Genomic DNA, 16,085 nt, shown 5'->3' with positions numbered 1-16,085 from the left:
GGAACCTACCACACAATAACCTGCACACTGCATCATCCAGCAACTGCAGAAAGTTCATTTTCTGATAACCAGCAGACTTACTTAGCGATTTTGTTCTAAGGAAAAAATTGTAATGAACTGCTTCCTTCCTTTTCCATAAATCCGATTATCAAACAGGTTTGAAACACATCAGTCTTCTGAACAAAATGCTTGTTTTAGTCTTACCTCAGCAGCCTGGGTCTCTTGATGCAGCAACGTAAGACCAGTCAAATCCTCTAAGAAGGAATGTGAAGAATTAAACACCTTCACCAGGAAATTAAATCCTTCTCGTTCATACTGATCAAGAACCTGTAAGATAATTATACATATAGATGTATTTAAGGGGGCTGTAGACTTTAAATGCATATTAAGAGAGTTTCACTTCTAATAATCACTTGTCAAAAATGGAACTAAAGCTAGAATTAAAAATTAAATATGGGAAAAATCAACATGGTAGGCAAAAAACTGTGAGGGCTTAGGATTTATTATTTTCTCTTTCTTAGAAAGAATGACAATATCATCTTCCAATTTAGATGATGGTATTTCTCAAACAAAGTAAGTTACATGCAAATTCACTAAAACTTCTAGAAGAGTTGAGGTTGCTGATTCTAAAGTTCACTTTTTAGGAGAAAAATAATAGTCAAGAGGAGAGTCAAGAAAAAAATTTTTTAAGGATAAAGGGAAAGGGGGGGGGACAAAAGGGTGGGAAATGTGGCCTACCAGCTAGTCAAATGCATTTAAAAAATTTTTTTAAATGTAAAAATGAATTTCACCAGGCATATCACAAAAGAAGTTGCCCAAATAGTCAATAAACATATGAAAAGTTGCTCAACATTACAAGTTATCAGGGAAATGACAACTAAAACCACAATGAACTACTACTTCATACCTACCAGAATGGCTAAAATGAAAAAGACAGAAAATACCAAGTACTGGCAAGGATGTGGAACAACCAGTATTCTCATGGGAAGGCAAAATGAGATAACTGCTTTAGAGGTTTAACATGTATATGCCCTGTGATCATGAAATTCTACTCCTAGATATATACATCCAACAAAAAATATGTACATATGTGCATCAGAAGACCTGAACAAAAGTATCCATGGCAGCACTATTCATGATAGCCTCAAACTAGGAACTACTCAAGTGTCCATCAACAGTAGAATGAATTAACAAACTGTGGTTTATTCATGCAATGGAATAACATACAGAAATAAAAACAAACAGACAACTACATGCAACAATATACATAATTCTCACAAACATAATGTTAAACAATAGAAGGGAGAAGCAGTATGTGCTACAGGATTACAATTACATAAAGTTTTTTTAAAAAAATGAATCTGTGGTGTAAAAGTCAGGAGAGTGGTTATCCATTGAAGGACTGTAATTGGAATGGTGCACAGGAGAGGTCCTGAGATGTTGGTAATATTTGTTCCTTTTATCTGGGTGCTGGTTACAAAGGTATACTTTGTGAAAAACTATCAAGCATGTTTTCATATACATGTTGTCCTTCAACAAAAAGATCAAAAGATAGGAGACCACTAGTCTTCTGAGAACAATGTAAGAACATATGACTACTTAAAAGCAAACCACAAAAAAAAAAAATGACTATCACGTTTAGAAATTCAACGATCATAAGAACTGTGAACTGCAGAAAGCAAACACTGAACCATAATGCCTTGGAAATTCTCTCAAAACTCAGAATAAATAAAGAGATGAAAGTTTCAAAAAGATAGCAGACATTGAAGATAAATCTAAGAAATCAACACATGAACAGAAAGGTTGGAGAAGCAATAACCCACGATATAGAAAAAAGAATTAGAAAATTTTTTTCTCCATTCAGAAATGAAAATGTATAAGCCCTTCAATCCAGCAATTCCACTTCAAAGACTTTTCAAAGACTTTTTGTTGTTGTTGAGGGTTGGGGAATTGTGATTCCCTTTTTTTCAATATTCTTCAATATTCAATTATCTTTTAGTTTACATAGTGAACATTTTAAAGAAAGCCTGATGATGAGAATGTTGACTTTTAAGCAGCATGCCCACACCATTCCTGCTTTTACCCTGCTTGCATGGGCACAAAGACTGATGTGTAAGGACACTCACTGCAACACCGTTTGCAGCAACAAAAGATTAAGAATAACTACCCTTTTAAAGGGGACTGATTAACTAAATTGTGGTATATTTACAATCAAGGACATAATCAGGATCCATTAAAAGAATGAGGCAGTTCTATTTTTAGTTTTTTAAGGAACCTCCATACTATTCTCCATAGTGGTTGTATCAATTTACATTCCCACCAACAGTGTAGGAGGGTTCCCTTTTCACCACACCCTTTCCAGCATTTACTGTTTCTAGATTTTTTGATGATGGCCATTCTGACCGGTGTGAGGTGATACCTCATTGTAGTGCTAACACATACATACAGAATCTAAAAAAAAAAAAAAAATGGTACTGATGAACCTAGTGGCAGGGCAGGAATAAAGACAAAGACGTAGAGAATGGACTTGAGGACACGGTGGCGGTGGCGGGGGGCAGGAAGCTGGGGCGAAGTGACAGCAGCATCAACATATATACACTACCGAATGTAAAATAGTTAGCTAGCGGGAAGCAGCAGCATAGCACAGGCAGATCAGCTAGGTGCTTTGTGACCACAGGTGGGAGGGAGATGCAAGAGGGAGGAGATACGGGGATATATGTATGCATATGGCTGATTCACCTTCTGTACAACAGAAACTAACACAGTATTGTGAAGTAATTATACTCCAATAAAGATTAAAAAAAAAAAAAGAATGAGGTAGTTCTATAGTACTAACATAAACTGATTTCCAAGACAGAGATATATTAAAAAGCAATGTCCAGACCATGTGTCTAGTATTAATATTTTTAAAATAAAGGTGGAGGAGGAGAGAGGAAGAAAGGGCAATGCACATACGCATAGGCTTGTTTTTGCATATAATATCTCTGGAAGAATACACACACACACACACACACACACACACACACACACACACACACACACCACCCTGACATCAAGTAGTTGCCTCTGTACATTCTTCTACACTACTTGAATTTTTAAAACCATGTGCACATATTACTTAGTCAAATAATATTAAAATCTCAATTTAATTTTTATTTTTTCGTCAGTGCTGGAGAAAGTTCTCAGAAGAAGAGGAAGAAGACCTCTAAAGTCCTAATGAAGAAGTTGGAGCTAGAAACGAGGGTGGCTCTGCCCCGGGCACAGAAGTGTGTAGGTAGGGACCAGCAAAGCAGCTGAAGTGTTAAGTTAGGAGAGTAGGGAACTGGGGGCCGAGGAACTCTAGGGTCTGAACAGCAGGCAGCAAGGTCATCTGCTGCCAGAAAAGGGGATGGGGTGGGACATGGAGCTTGAGGGGGGTGATGACAGTCTGGGGCAGCTGGGTGGGGAATGTGAGAAGGGCAGCTGATCAGCAGCGCATGAAGAGTGCTAAACAATCTAAAGCCCCTGCTCAGGACAGAAAATATAAGTTTGGGGAGAAAGGTAGTTAAGGACCGATCTAATAAGCTTGAGGACTGGCCAGAAAGGGTCAAAGAATTTGAGGGGCTAGTGAGTAGCGATGAAGGGACCTGAGGCTGGTGAGGAAAGACCTGCAGGCTGGAGGGACAAAGAGACAGAACCGTGGAGAGCTGGAGGAGCAGGGGATGACTGTTATGCCCCAAGGCATTAACAAAGTACAGTCTTTGGCTGATTAGCCACAGTAAATTAATTTGACAATCCAATGCCTGGATAAAAAGGCACTTAATAATTGAATTCCTCAGTAATTATGGGAGTCCTTACAAACCAGAATGTTATCTCAGGAAAAATGTGCATAGAAAGTAAGTGATCGTTTTTGAAATGCTAAATGCTGTGTGTTTAGTGAACTTACTTTTTTCTTTTTTAAGAGGCATGATATTAATATTGCTGTTTTTATTTTTTATTTTTTTAAATTTATTTTTTAATTGACATATAGTTCATTTACGATGTGTTAGTTTCAGGTATTCAGCAAAGTGATTCAGATACATATATTTATATATATATATATATATTCTTTTTTAGATTCTTTCCCCATACAGGTTATTACAGAATATTGAGTATAATTCCCTGTGCTATAGAGTTGGTCCTTGTTGGTTATCTATTTTATATATAGTAGTACGTATATGTTGATGTCAAACTCCTAATTTATCCCTCCTCTCTTTTCCCCCTTGGTAACTATATGTTAGTTTTCTCTGCCTGTGGGTCTATTTCCATTTTGTAAGTAAGTTCATTTGTATTTTTTTTTAGACCCCACATAAGTGATATCATATGGTATTTGTCTTTCTGTCTTAATTCATTTAGTATGATAATCCTAGGTCAATCCAGTGATCACTTATTCCTGGGTGAACTACTAAACTAATTAAACAGCTACTTTGTGCTAGGTTTCCAGTAAGGTTAAAAAAAGAAGACGACATGGGAGTGAAAAACGGGCAAAAACTTTGAAAAAAAATTTGGAGTAACTCCAGAGATGGCACTTTGTCAGACCTTAATTATTCTCTGAGATTTCAAGCCTACGTTTCCACAGCTAATTTTGTAGAGCTACAAACCTGGACAGTGAAAAAACTAACAGCAAGGGCAGAATGAGTGAAGGCCTCCCCCATAATCAGGATGTACAGCAAGTTTAAGGCTGAAACATTATTAATAGCTCTGGCTTGAAAAATATGTGGAAAAACTTAATCCCCTAGGGGCATATTTAATCATGCAAGAGTTTTCCAGTATTCCCTTTATGCGCAGGGAAGTTAATCTGTGTTACAAGTATAAGCAGCTTATAAAACGTAGGAGTTTTTTTTCCTCTACAAACATCTTAACCTTCTTAAAGGGGAAAAATGTGTTTTAAATTATCAAAAAAAAAAAAAAAAGATACTACCACAATGAATTTGAGCACTGCAACAACCTGTCATAAAACATATAACACCTCTTAAGTAAATTATATAATATGTGGTCTTGTACACATTACATTTTGGAAGGTTGTAAGTATTCTAAAGGTACTTTGCTAAGTAGAGAAATAATAATGACTCTTTCAGTATAAAGATACAGATCCTTTCCTAATGGACACAATTTTCCTTACTTAACTATTCTGTAAGGCTAGGTTCTTTATTCATGATGTACATGAGCACATATCCCTGGACAAAGATGGTAGAATCTCTTCTTAAAACATGATTTTAGGAATATCACTTCTCTTGCTGAGACTCTTCGGTGGCTACTAGATCAAAACTATACTCTCCAGCTAGGCATTTAAGTCCCTCCAGAATCCTCCAATTGTTGGATGGCTCTCTGTAGAATGCCTTTCATAGAGTCTAAGATCTCCTGACTACACCAAGCAATGACTTTCAGTTCATGAGAAGCAGAATAGATTCACAGTTTGCAACTCTTGTCTGTTATTCTTAAACAAGGACATGAGGAACTGTGTGCCCTACCTAAAAAAAAAGCTAATATATTTTCAAAAGGGGATGGGAACACGCAGTGTCTGCAAAACTCTTATTTAAAGTCTTTGTTGTTTAGAAATTGTACTTATTTGCTCTTGATGATTTAAAAATATACATGGGTCATGATTTCTAAAAAAAACAGGAAAAGTTTGCCCAATATCCCAGATAGGGTAATAAAAGAGTATGGCTAGAAGCCACCAGGACCCTTAGTTCCCATCCTATGAGAATCCATGAAAGAAGAGTCAAAACACTCCCTTCCGAGGGACAGTCACCCAGTCGTCTGCAGAGACTTTACTTCAAGCTGAGGGCAAAACTCTGTTTTCCAGTCCTTTTGCTGAGGGAGCCATGCCAGGGTAGAGAAGCCCCCACGTTGGATAATGAGCTGGAAGCACTGCTAGTAACACCAGAAAGCCCCTTGATCAGTTTCTGTCTCTTGGTGCCCTGGGATTTCTCCCATCATCATAAAAAAGAATCAAAGAAGAGGAAAAAAGCCCTGATTTCAGCAGCCCTTACAACACGACTGTTCCACCTTCACTACTCCCAGCTCCTCCCTGGGACCATCACCTTGGGAAAGCTTCAGCTCCCTTCTCATTACCTCTTGGTGCTGGCCTACCTAGAATGATCTCTTGTCTTTCCTATCAGATGAGGTCTTGCACTTCAAAGTTCAGCTCAACTATCAACTGCAAGAAGTCTTCCTTGATTAATTCCACTCCCGATGATCTTTTTTCCCTTTTGTATTCTCTGACCCCACTCTCCATGGCACACTGAGTTGCCAAAGGGATTGAAAGAAATACTCTGCCTCACTGTCCCTGGTAATCAGCAGTTGATGGCATTTTCAAATATCAACCAGATGTTCAGTAACTTTGTTCCTATTTCTATATACGTCAGTGATATAAAGCAGATAATGGATGAGAAAACGGCTTCATATGGAAACATGTAGCTATCATCCTAACTAAACCAGCTGCTATTAACTTACTCTATTTAGACACAGGTAGGATTTATAAGGCCAGATTTTAAAAAAGGAGGGCAGCTCTGAGTTCAAGATATTTAATAGCAGGGGCAATACAGGGGTGAAGTGGGAGGTACAAAGTATTGGGTGTAAGACAGGTTACAAGGATGTATTGTACAACACGGGGAATATAGCCAATATTTTGCAATAACTGTAAATGGAGTGTAACCTTTAAGAATTGTATAAAAATTTTTAAAAAGTGAGTCTGAAAAGATATAAATGAGATTTTTAAGGTTAATTAGTTCTTCTTTCCTATAAATTGATCTAATTTCATAATAAAAATAAAAATAAAAGCAAAGTTAAAGAAACATATAATAGCATGTCAAAAAGTATAGCATTAATCAGGATAATTATTGGCACGTCAAAAATATAAAACAGATAATTCTCTTGTCCTTTCCCTAAAGTCACTGTATAGTGTACATTTTTCTTAGGCATCCAAATGTAAAATGGGCACAATGGTAATTTAAAGGATACAGGAGATTTTAAATCAAAACACTGAATAGCTTTCAAATTGAGATAACTGACAATGGTATGAAAGTTCCAACACTTTAGTATTTTAACTAAACTTCTTATGGTGCAACATACAACTGTACTAAAAGAAGCCAAATAATATTACATCTTAGTACCTTCACGTACCAAAATCACAAATTCACTGAGGTCAACTGAGTAGAAGGAAAGAAACTGAAAACTGGGAGTCAAAATGCAATGGGCAGTAATTTGGCAACACTAGGCAAAACACTTCATCTTTCTGAGTCTGCTCATTTCTACAATGGGGATCCAACTCCATGCCTATCTCCCCACTTAGATTAAAAAAAAGATTATGACTTCAATCACTGACAAAGAATGGTTTACAAAGAGCAACAGAAATGCTATTCATTTATTACCATTTTTTGCATTTATTACTCAGAATACAATTATTATCACTAAATAGGGCTTGACAAGTACAGAAAAGATGACACATAGTGACGTCAGTGAAAATAGTGGAGTAAGGACCTTTGAAAATGCTCTCTTCCATAAAAGAAAAGAGAATACTAACAAAATCTGAGGAGTAATTAAGAAAAGCAGCTGATTCACAGTAAAAACTATAAGGTTTGTGGTATTTTAACTTGCCCCATTTCCATCCCTTTTCCCCTTCTAGCTTGACTGTAGCCTTGAAAACCAACACACTACCACAGTGAAAACCAGCCTGGCAGCCACTGGAGGAGGCAATTTGGAGTTCCGAAGGAGCTCTGACCCCACATTCAGAAAACTGTCACCTGTTTGGAAGGAAGACCCTACTTGCTTGTTGTCTTTATTCGACCAAACTCAGAACTCACCCTGTGTGAAAGCCTTTTTCCTGGGACCAGTTGTTGAAAAGTATCAGGAGCAACTGTTTAACACTGTGATCTCCTGAGATGGTAAATAACAGTTGAAGCAACAATAAGCTGACTAAAAAGCTTAAAAGGAAAATCTGGGGGAATTCCATAATCTTAGGAATCTAGAAGACTATGCACAGGCACAGAGCTGGGAGCATGCTCAAAGTCATGCACATGCTCAAGAAAGATCTGAGAAGGCCTTAAGCTCTCACCTCCAGCTGATCGTGAGGATGTGTGCAAGTAGGACATGAAGGGTAAGGCAGAGTTCTTAACTGCCCATCTGAGCACAAAAGGCATGCCCCAATATGCACACAGAGCCCCCCAGCAAACACTGGGGGACTTACTGGTTCCAGGCATTTAAGAAAATCTCTATCCAATCATTAGATGACCACTAAGCTAACTGAGCAGAAACTTGATGGCCACACAGGACAAAGAATACAAACTTAATGAAATTAGTTTAGAGAAGTCACTAAATCAAAAACAACAGGAGCAGCAAGGAATGACAGTAAACCACAGAGAAGGGGGAGAATCTGATTCCCAGAATTGTGGCATTATATTATTGAAAATGTCCAGTTCTCAATAAAAAATTACAAAGAAACAAGAAAGTATGTCCCTCACAAAACAAAAACAAAATCAGTCTATAAAAACTATCCCCGAGGAACCTACTAGACAAAGACTTTAAAACAGTTATTTTAAGTATGTTCAAAGAACTAAAAAAACCATGTACAAGTAACTAAAAGAAAGTATGAGAAAATACCTCACTAAAATACAGAATACCAATAGAGAAATTATAAAAAAGAACCCAAGAGACATTCTGGAGTTAAAAAGTACAACTGAAAAATTCATGAGAGACACTCAACAGTAGATTTGGGCAAGTTGAAGAAAGAATCATTGAACATGAAGATAGGTCAATTGAGGCTATCCAGTCTGAGGAACAGAAAGAAAAAAGAATGAAAAAAAATGAATACAGCCTCAAATATCCATCCATACCAACATATGCATAATGGGAGTTTCAGAAGACAGGAGAGACAGAAAAGGGCAGAAAGAATACTTGAGGAAATAATGGGAGAAAACGTCCCAAATTTGATGAAAAACATTAATCTATACATCCAAGAAGCTCAACTCCAAGTAGAATAAACTCAACGAGATCCATACCTACATACCACATAACCAAACTGTAAAAAGACAAAGGGAGACTCTTGTAAACACAAGAAAGAGCCTATCATGTAAAAGGAATCATTAACAGCCAATTGCTCATCAGAAACCACAGGGGTCAAAAGTAGTGTAATTAAATACTCAAAGTGCTGAAAGAAAAAGAAACTCTCAACCAAGGATTCCATGTCCAGCAAAACTAACCTTCAAAAATGAAGGAGAAATTAACACATTCCAAGATAAACAGAAAACAAAGAATTCATCACTAGCAAACCTGCCCTGTCAGAAACACTAAAGGAAGTCCTTCAGGCTGAAATGAAAGGATACTAGACAGTAACTCAAATCCACATTTAGAAAAGAACACAGGTAAAGGTAACTGTATAGATAAATATAAAAGACTAAATATATTTCTGTTGTAATTTTTTTTCTCCTATGTGATTTAAAATACAAATGCATAAAGCAATAATTATAAATCTGTGTTGTCAAAAATTTCACAATTTGTATGGAAACACGAAAGACCCCGAATAGCCAAAGCAATCTTGAGAACAAAAACTGGAGCTGGAGGAATCAGGCTCCCTGACTTCAGACTATATTACAAACCTACAGTAATCAAGACAGTTTGGTACCGGCACAAAAAGAGAAATATAGATCAATGGAACAGGACAGAAAGCCCAGAGATAAACCCACGCACATATGGTCACCTTATCTTTGATAAAGGAGGCAAGCATATACAGTGGAGAAAAGACAGCCTCTTCAATAAGTGGTGCTGGGAAAATTAGACAGGTACATGTAAAAGTATGAAATTAGAACACTCCCTAACACCATACACAAAAATAAACTCAAAATAGATTAAAGACCTAAGTGTAAGGCCAGACACTATCAAACTCTTAGAGGAAAACATAGGCAGAACACTCTATGACATAAATCACAGCAAGATCCTTTTTGACCCAGCTCCTAGAGAAATGGAAATAAAAACAAAAATAAACAAATGGGACCTAATGAAACTTAAAAGCTTTTGCACAGCAAAGGAAACCATAAACAAGACCAAAAGACAACCCTCAGAATGGGAGAAAATATTTGCAAATGAAGCAACTGACAAAGGATTAATCTCCAAGATTTACAAGCAGCTCATGCAGCTCAATAACAAAAAAACAAACAATCCAATCCAAAAATGGGGAGAAGACCTAAATAGACATTTCTCCAAAGAAGATATACAGATTGCCAACAGACACATGAAAGAATGCTCAACATCATTAATCATTAGAGAAATGCAAATCAAAACTACAATGAGGTATCATCTCACACCGGTCAGAATGGCCATCATCAAAAAATCTAGAAACAATAAATGCTGGAGAGGGTGTGGAGAAAAGGGAACACTCTTGCACTGTTGGTGGGAATGTAAATTGATACAGCCACTATGGAGAACAGTATGGAGCTTCCTTAAAAAACTACAAATAGAATTACCATATGACCCAGCAATCCCACTACTGGGCATATACCCTGAGAAAACCATAATTCAAAAAGAGTCATGTACCAAAATGTTCATTGCAGCTCTATTTACAATAGCCAGGACATGGAAGCAACCTAAGTGTCCACCATCAGATGAATGGATAAAGAAGATGTGGCACATATATACAATGGAATATTACTCAGCCATAAAAAGAAATGAAATGGAGGTATTTGTAATGAGGTGGATGGAGTTAGAGTCTGTCATACAGAGTGAAGTAAGTCAGAAAGAGAAAAACAAATATAGTATGCTAACACATATATATGGAATCTAAGGAAAAAAAAAAAAAGGTCATGAAGAACCTAGTGGCAAGACGGGAATAAAGACACAGACCTACTAGAGAATGGACTTGAGGATATGGGGAGGGGGAGGGGTGAGATGTGACAGGGTGAGAGAGTGTCATGGACATATATACACTACCAAATGTAAAATAGATAGCTAGTGGGAAGCAGCCGCATAGCACAGGGAGATCAGCTCGGTGCTTTGTGACCACGTAGAGGGGTGGGATAGGGAGGGTGTGAGGGAGGGAGATGCAAGAGGGAAGAGATATGGGAACATATGTATATGTATAACTGATTCACTTTGTTATAAAGCAACACACCATTGTAAAGCAGTTATACTTCAATAAAGATGTTTAAAAAAAAATCTGTGTTGTCATATAATGTATAAAGATGTAATTTGGAAGGAAATTACACAAAGGAAGGAAAGAGAAACAGATGTATACAGCAGCAAAGTTTTTGTACACTAATGAAATTAAGTTGATGTTAAACCAAATTACACTGTTATAAATTAAGATGTTAACTGTGATTCCCAGGGCAGCCACTGAGAAATTAACTAAAAAAATAAAAGAAAATACAAGGGAATTAAAATGGTATATTAGAAAATATCTATTTAACACAAAAGAAGGTGGTAATTGAGAAATACAGAAAGAAAAAAGACATGAGACACATAGAAAACAAATAGCAACATTGCAAATGTAAATTTTACCAGTAATTACATTAAATGTAAATGAATTAGACTCCAACTAAAAGGTAGACACAGCAAAATGCATTAAAAAAGTGTGATCCAACCGTATGCTGTCTACTTGAGATTCATTTTGGATTCAAAGACACAAATAAGTTGAAAGTAAAAGAAGAGAAAAAGATATTCCATGCACTTTCAATTATGCAAGATGAGTAAGCTCTAGAGATCTAATGTATGGCACGGTGATAGACAGTTAACAATACTATATTGTATAATTGAGATGTGTTAATAGGATAGATCTTAAATTAAACTTCTCAACACACACACATACGTAATGGTGACTACTGGTGCTGGAGGTGATGGATATGTTGATTAGCTTGACTGTGGTGATTATTTCACTATATATATACATATATATATCAAAACATTAATTTGTATACCTTAAATATATATAATTTTTATATATCAATGATATCTCAATGAAGTCTTTTTTTCTTTTTTTGGCCGAGCAGCACGGCTTGCAGGATCGTAGTTCCCCAGCCAGGGATGGAACCCAGCCCCAGCAGTGAAAGCACCAAGTCCTAACTACTGGACCGCCAGGGAAGTCCCTAAAGTTGCTTTTTAAAAAAAGATATTCCATGCAAATAGGAGCCAAAAGAGAGCTGGAGAGACTATACTAATATCAGACAAAATACACTTCAACATTGTTAAGAGACAAAGAAGGACATTATCTAATGATAAAAGGGTCAGTCTATCAAAAATGTATAATTATAATCATACATGTACCTATCAGCCTCAAAACACATGAAGCAAAAACTGACAGAACTGAAGGGAAAAATATAAGTAAACAATAATAGTTGGAGACGTCAATACTGCATGTTCAATAACGGATATAACAACAAGACAGAAGATCAGCAAGGAAACAGAAGACTTGAACAAAACTATATATGAACTAGATCTAACAGAAATCTATAGAACACTATATCCAGTGATAGCAGAACACATTTTCTCCTCAAATGCACATGAAGCATTCTTCAGGATACACCACGTGTTAGACCATAAAAAAATGAAGTCATACATTATATGTTCTCTAACTACAATGGAATGAAAATAGATATCAGTAACAGAAAGAAATCTGGGAAACTCACAAATATGTGGATATTAAAAAACACACTCCTAAAAGCAGTGAATCAAAGAAAAAATCAAGGGAAATTAGAAAACACTTTGAGATGAAAAAAATAAACACAACATACCAAAATGTATGAGATGCAATGAACGCACTGCTTAGAGAGCAATTTATAACTATAAATGTCTATAATAAAGAACAATTTTAGGTACTTCCCTCATGGCACAGTGGTTAAGAATCCACCTGCAAATGCAGGGGACACAGGTTTGAGCCCTGGTCCAGCAAGGTCCCACATGCTGCGGAGCAACTAAGCCCACGCGCCACAACTACTGACCCTGCACCCTAGAGGCTGAGAGACACAACTACTGAGCCCATGCGCTAGAGCCCGTGAGCCACAACTACTGAAGCCCGCATGCCTAGAGCCCATACTCCACAACAAGAGAAGCCACAGCAATGAGAAGCCTGAGCACCGCAACGAAGAGTAGCCCCCGCTCACCGCAACTAGGCAGCCAAAAATATATAAATAATTTTTTAAAATCTCTAAAAAAAAAAAAAAAAGAACAATTTTAAATCAACAACTTAACCTTTCACGCTAACAACAAAACAAAGCAAAAAGCAAACTAAATACAAAGCAAGCAGAAGGAAGAAAATATAAAGAATTGAGCATAAATAAAATGCTGGTTTCTTGAAAATATCAACAAAATTGACAAATCTTTATCTAGACTGACCAAAAATAAAAGAAGACTCAAATCACTAATATCAAGAGTGACAGAGGGGACAATACTATCAATCTTAGAGAAATAAAACTGATTATAATACCATAAACGACCATATGCCAATAAACTAGAAAACCCAGATGAAATGGACACACTTCTAGAAAGACACAAAGTATTGAAACTGACTTAAAAAGAAATAGAGGGACTTCCCTGGTGGCACAGTGGTTAAGAATCCACCTGCCAATGCAGGGGACATGGGTTCGAGCCCTGGTTGGGGAAGATCCCACATGCTGCAGAGCAGCTAAGCCCGGGCGCCACAACTACTGAGCCTGTGCTCTAGAGCCCCTGAGCCACAACTACTGAAGCCTGGGCGCCTAGAGCCCATGCTCCGCAACAAGAAAAGCCACCGCAATGAGAAGCCCGCACACCGCAACAAAGAGTAGCCCCTGCTCGCCACAACTAGAGAAAGCCCGTGCGCAGCAACGAAGACCCAAAGCAGCCAAAAATAAATTTAAAAAATTTTTTAAAAATTTTAGAAAAAGGAAAGAAATAGAAAATCTGAATAGACTTATGAAAAGTAAAAAGAGCGAATGAGCAATCATAAAACTTCCCACAAAAAAAAAAAAAAAAAAACAACTAGGATCAAGTGGCTTTGTTGGTGAATTCTACTAGACATTTAAAGAAGAATTAACCAAACTTTCACAAACTCCCAAAAAACAAAAAAGGAGGAAACATGTCTTAACTAACTCTCTGAGGCCAGTAGTATCCTGATACTAGAACCAGAAAAGACATCACAGAGAAATGTCCCTTATGAATATAAATGCAAAAATCTTCAGTACAGTATTAGCAAACTGAATCCAGCAACATATAAAAAGAATTATACACCATGAGAAAGTGGGATTTATCCCTGGAAAGCAAGGTTAGTTCAATATATGAAAATAAATCAATGTAATGCACCATATTAATAGAATAAAGAGGGCTTCCCTGGTGGCGCAGTGGTTGAGAATCTGCCTGCCAATGCAGGGGACACGGGTTCGAGCCCTGGTCTGGGAAGATCCCACATGCCGCGGAGCAACTGGGCCCGTGAGCCACAACTGCTGAGCCTGCGCGTCTGGAGCTTGTGCTCCACAACAAGAGATGCCGCGACGGTGAGAGGCCCGCGCACCGCGATGAAGAGTGGCCCCCGCTCGCCGCAACTAGAGAAAGCCCTCACACAGAAACAAAGACCCAACACAGCCAAAAATAAATTAATTAATTAATTAATTTAAAAAAATTAAAATAAAAAGAATAAAGAACAAAAACCACATGATCGTCTCAAAAGAGACAGAAAAAGCATTCAACAAATTCCAACACCTTTTCATGGCAATAAACACTCAAAAAGCTAGAAACAGAAGAGAATTTCCTCAACCTGTTGAAGAGCATCAATAATCATCAACATTATACTTAATGGTGAAAGACTCAAAGTTTTCCTACTAATATCAGGAACAAGACAAGGATGTCTACTTTCACCACTGCTATTCAACGTTGTATTGGAGGTTTGACTCTGGGTAACAGGCAAGAAAAAGAAATAAAAGGCATCTATCTAGATTGAACCTGGGGAATTCCCTGGCGGTCCAGTGGTTACGACTCAGCACTTTCACTGCCATGACCCATGTTCAATCCCTGGTTGGGGAACTAAGATCTCACAAGCCACACACAGCACAGCCAAAAAAAAACAATCTGGATTCTAAAGGGAGAAGTAAAACTATCTCTATTTGCAGATGACATGATCTTGTATATAGAAAAGCCAAAGGAAACCACACACACAAAACCCCTTAGAACAAAATAAGTACAGCTGGGTTGCAGGATACAAGAGCCATATACAAAAATCAATTGTATTTCTACACACTAGCAATGAACAATTCAAAGAAGAAATTAAGGGCTTCCCTGGTGGCACAGTGGTTGAGAATCTGCCTGCCAATGCAGGGAACACGGGTTCGAGCCCTGGTCTGGGAAGATCCCACATGCTGTAGAGCAACTAGGCCCGTGAGCCACAACTACTGAGCCTGCGCATCTGGAGCCTGTGCTCCACAACAAGAGAGGCCGTGATAGTGAGAGGCCTGCGCACCGCGATGAAGAGTGGCCCCTGCTTGCCGCAACTAGAGAAAGCCCTCGCACAGAAACGAAGACCCAACACAGCCAAAAAAAAAATTAATTAATTAAAAAAAAACTTAAAAAAAAAAAGAAATTAAGAAAACAACTCCACTTTCAATAGCATCAAAAAACAATAAAATATCTAAGAATAACTTTAACAAAATAATTGTAATACATGTACACTTAAAACTACAAAACTCCATTGAAAAAAATTAAAGAACAAAATAAATACAAACACATCCCAAGTTCAATGGATTGCAAAACTTAATACTAGTAAAATGGTAACACTGCCCAAACTGGTCTACTATTCAATGCAATCCCAGCTGCCTTATAGTAGGGATGGTGGATACTGACAAACTGATCCTCAAATTCATATGGAAATGTAAGGGACCTAGAATAGCCAAAATAATCTTGAAAAAGAACAAAGTTGGAGATCTCACACTTCATGATTTCGAAACTTACTAGAAAGATACAATAATCAGAACTACGTGGCATTAGCATAAGGACAGACATACAGATCAATGGAATAGAACTGAGAGTCCAAAAATAAACCCTTACTTTTTTTTTTTTTTTTTAACAAGAGTGACAAGATAATTTAATGCAGGAAAGAATAGTCTCTTTAACAA

The 16,085-nt window shown here is 37.3% G+C and overlaps 1 protein-coding gene across 5 annotated transcripts in view; it reads right to left on the bottom strand.

Moving 5' to 3' along the window:
* ATG7 (autophagy related 7) overlaps positions 1 to 16,085 on the bottom strand; it is a 333,595-nt gene that overhangs the window by 123,048 nt on the left and 194,462 nt on the right. For all 5 annotated transcript variants that reach the window (XM_061197268.1, XM_061197267.1, XM_061197270.1 and 2 more), the window contains one exon: positions 205 to 327. In XM_061197268.1, the coding sequence (XP_061053251.1) occupies positions 205 to 327 (123 nt within the window). The remainder of the gene's footprint in view (positions 1 to 204; positions 328 to 16,085) is intronic.

This window comes from Eubalaena glacialis, chromosome 7, assembly GCF_028564815.1.
Source record: "Eubalaena glacialis isolate mEubGla1 chromosome 7, mEubGla1.1.hap2.+ XY, whole genome shotgun sequence".
NCBI classification, from domain to species: Eukaryota; Metazoa; Chordata; class Mammalia; order Artiodactyla; family Balaenidae; genus Eubalaena; species Eubalaena glacialis.
Note: the sequence above shows the minus strand (reverse complement) of the source record. Positions and strands in the feature narration are given on the sequence as shown.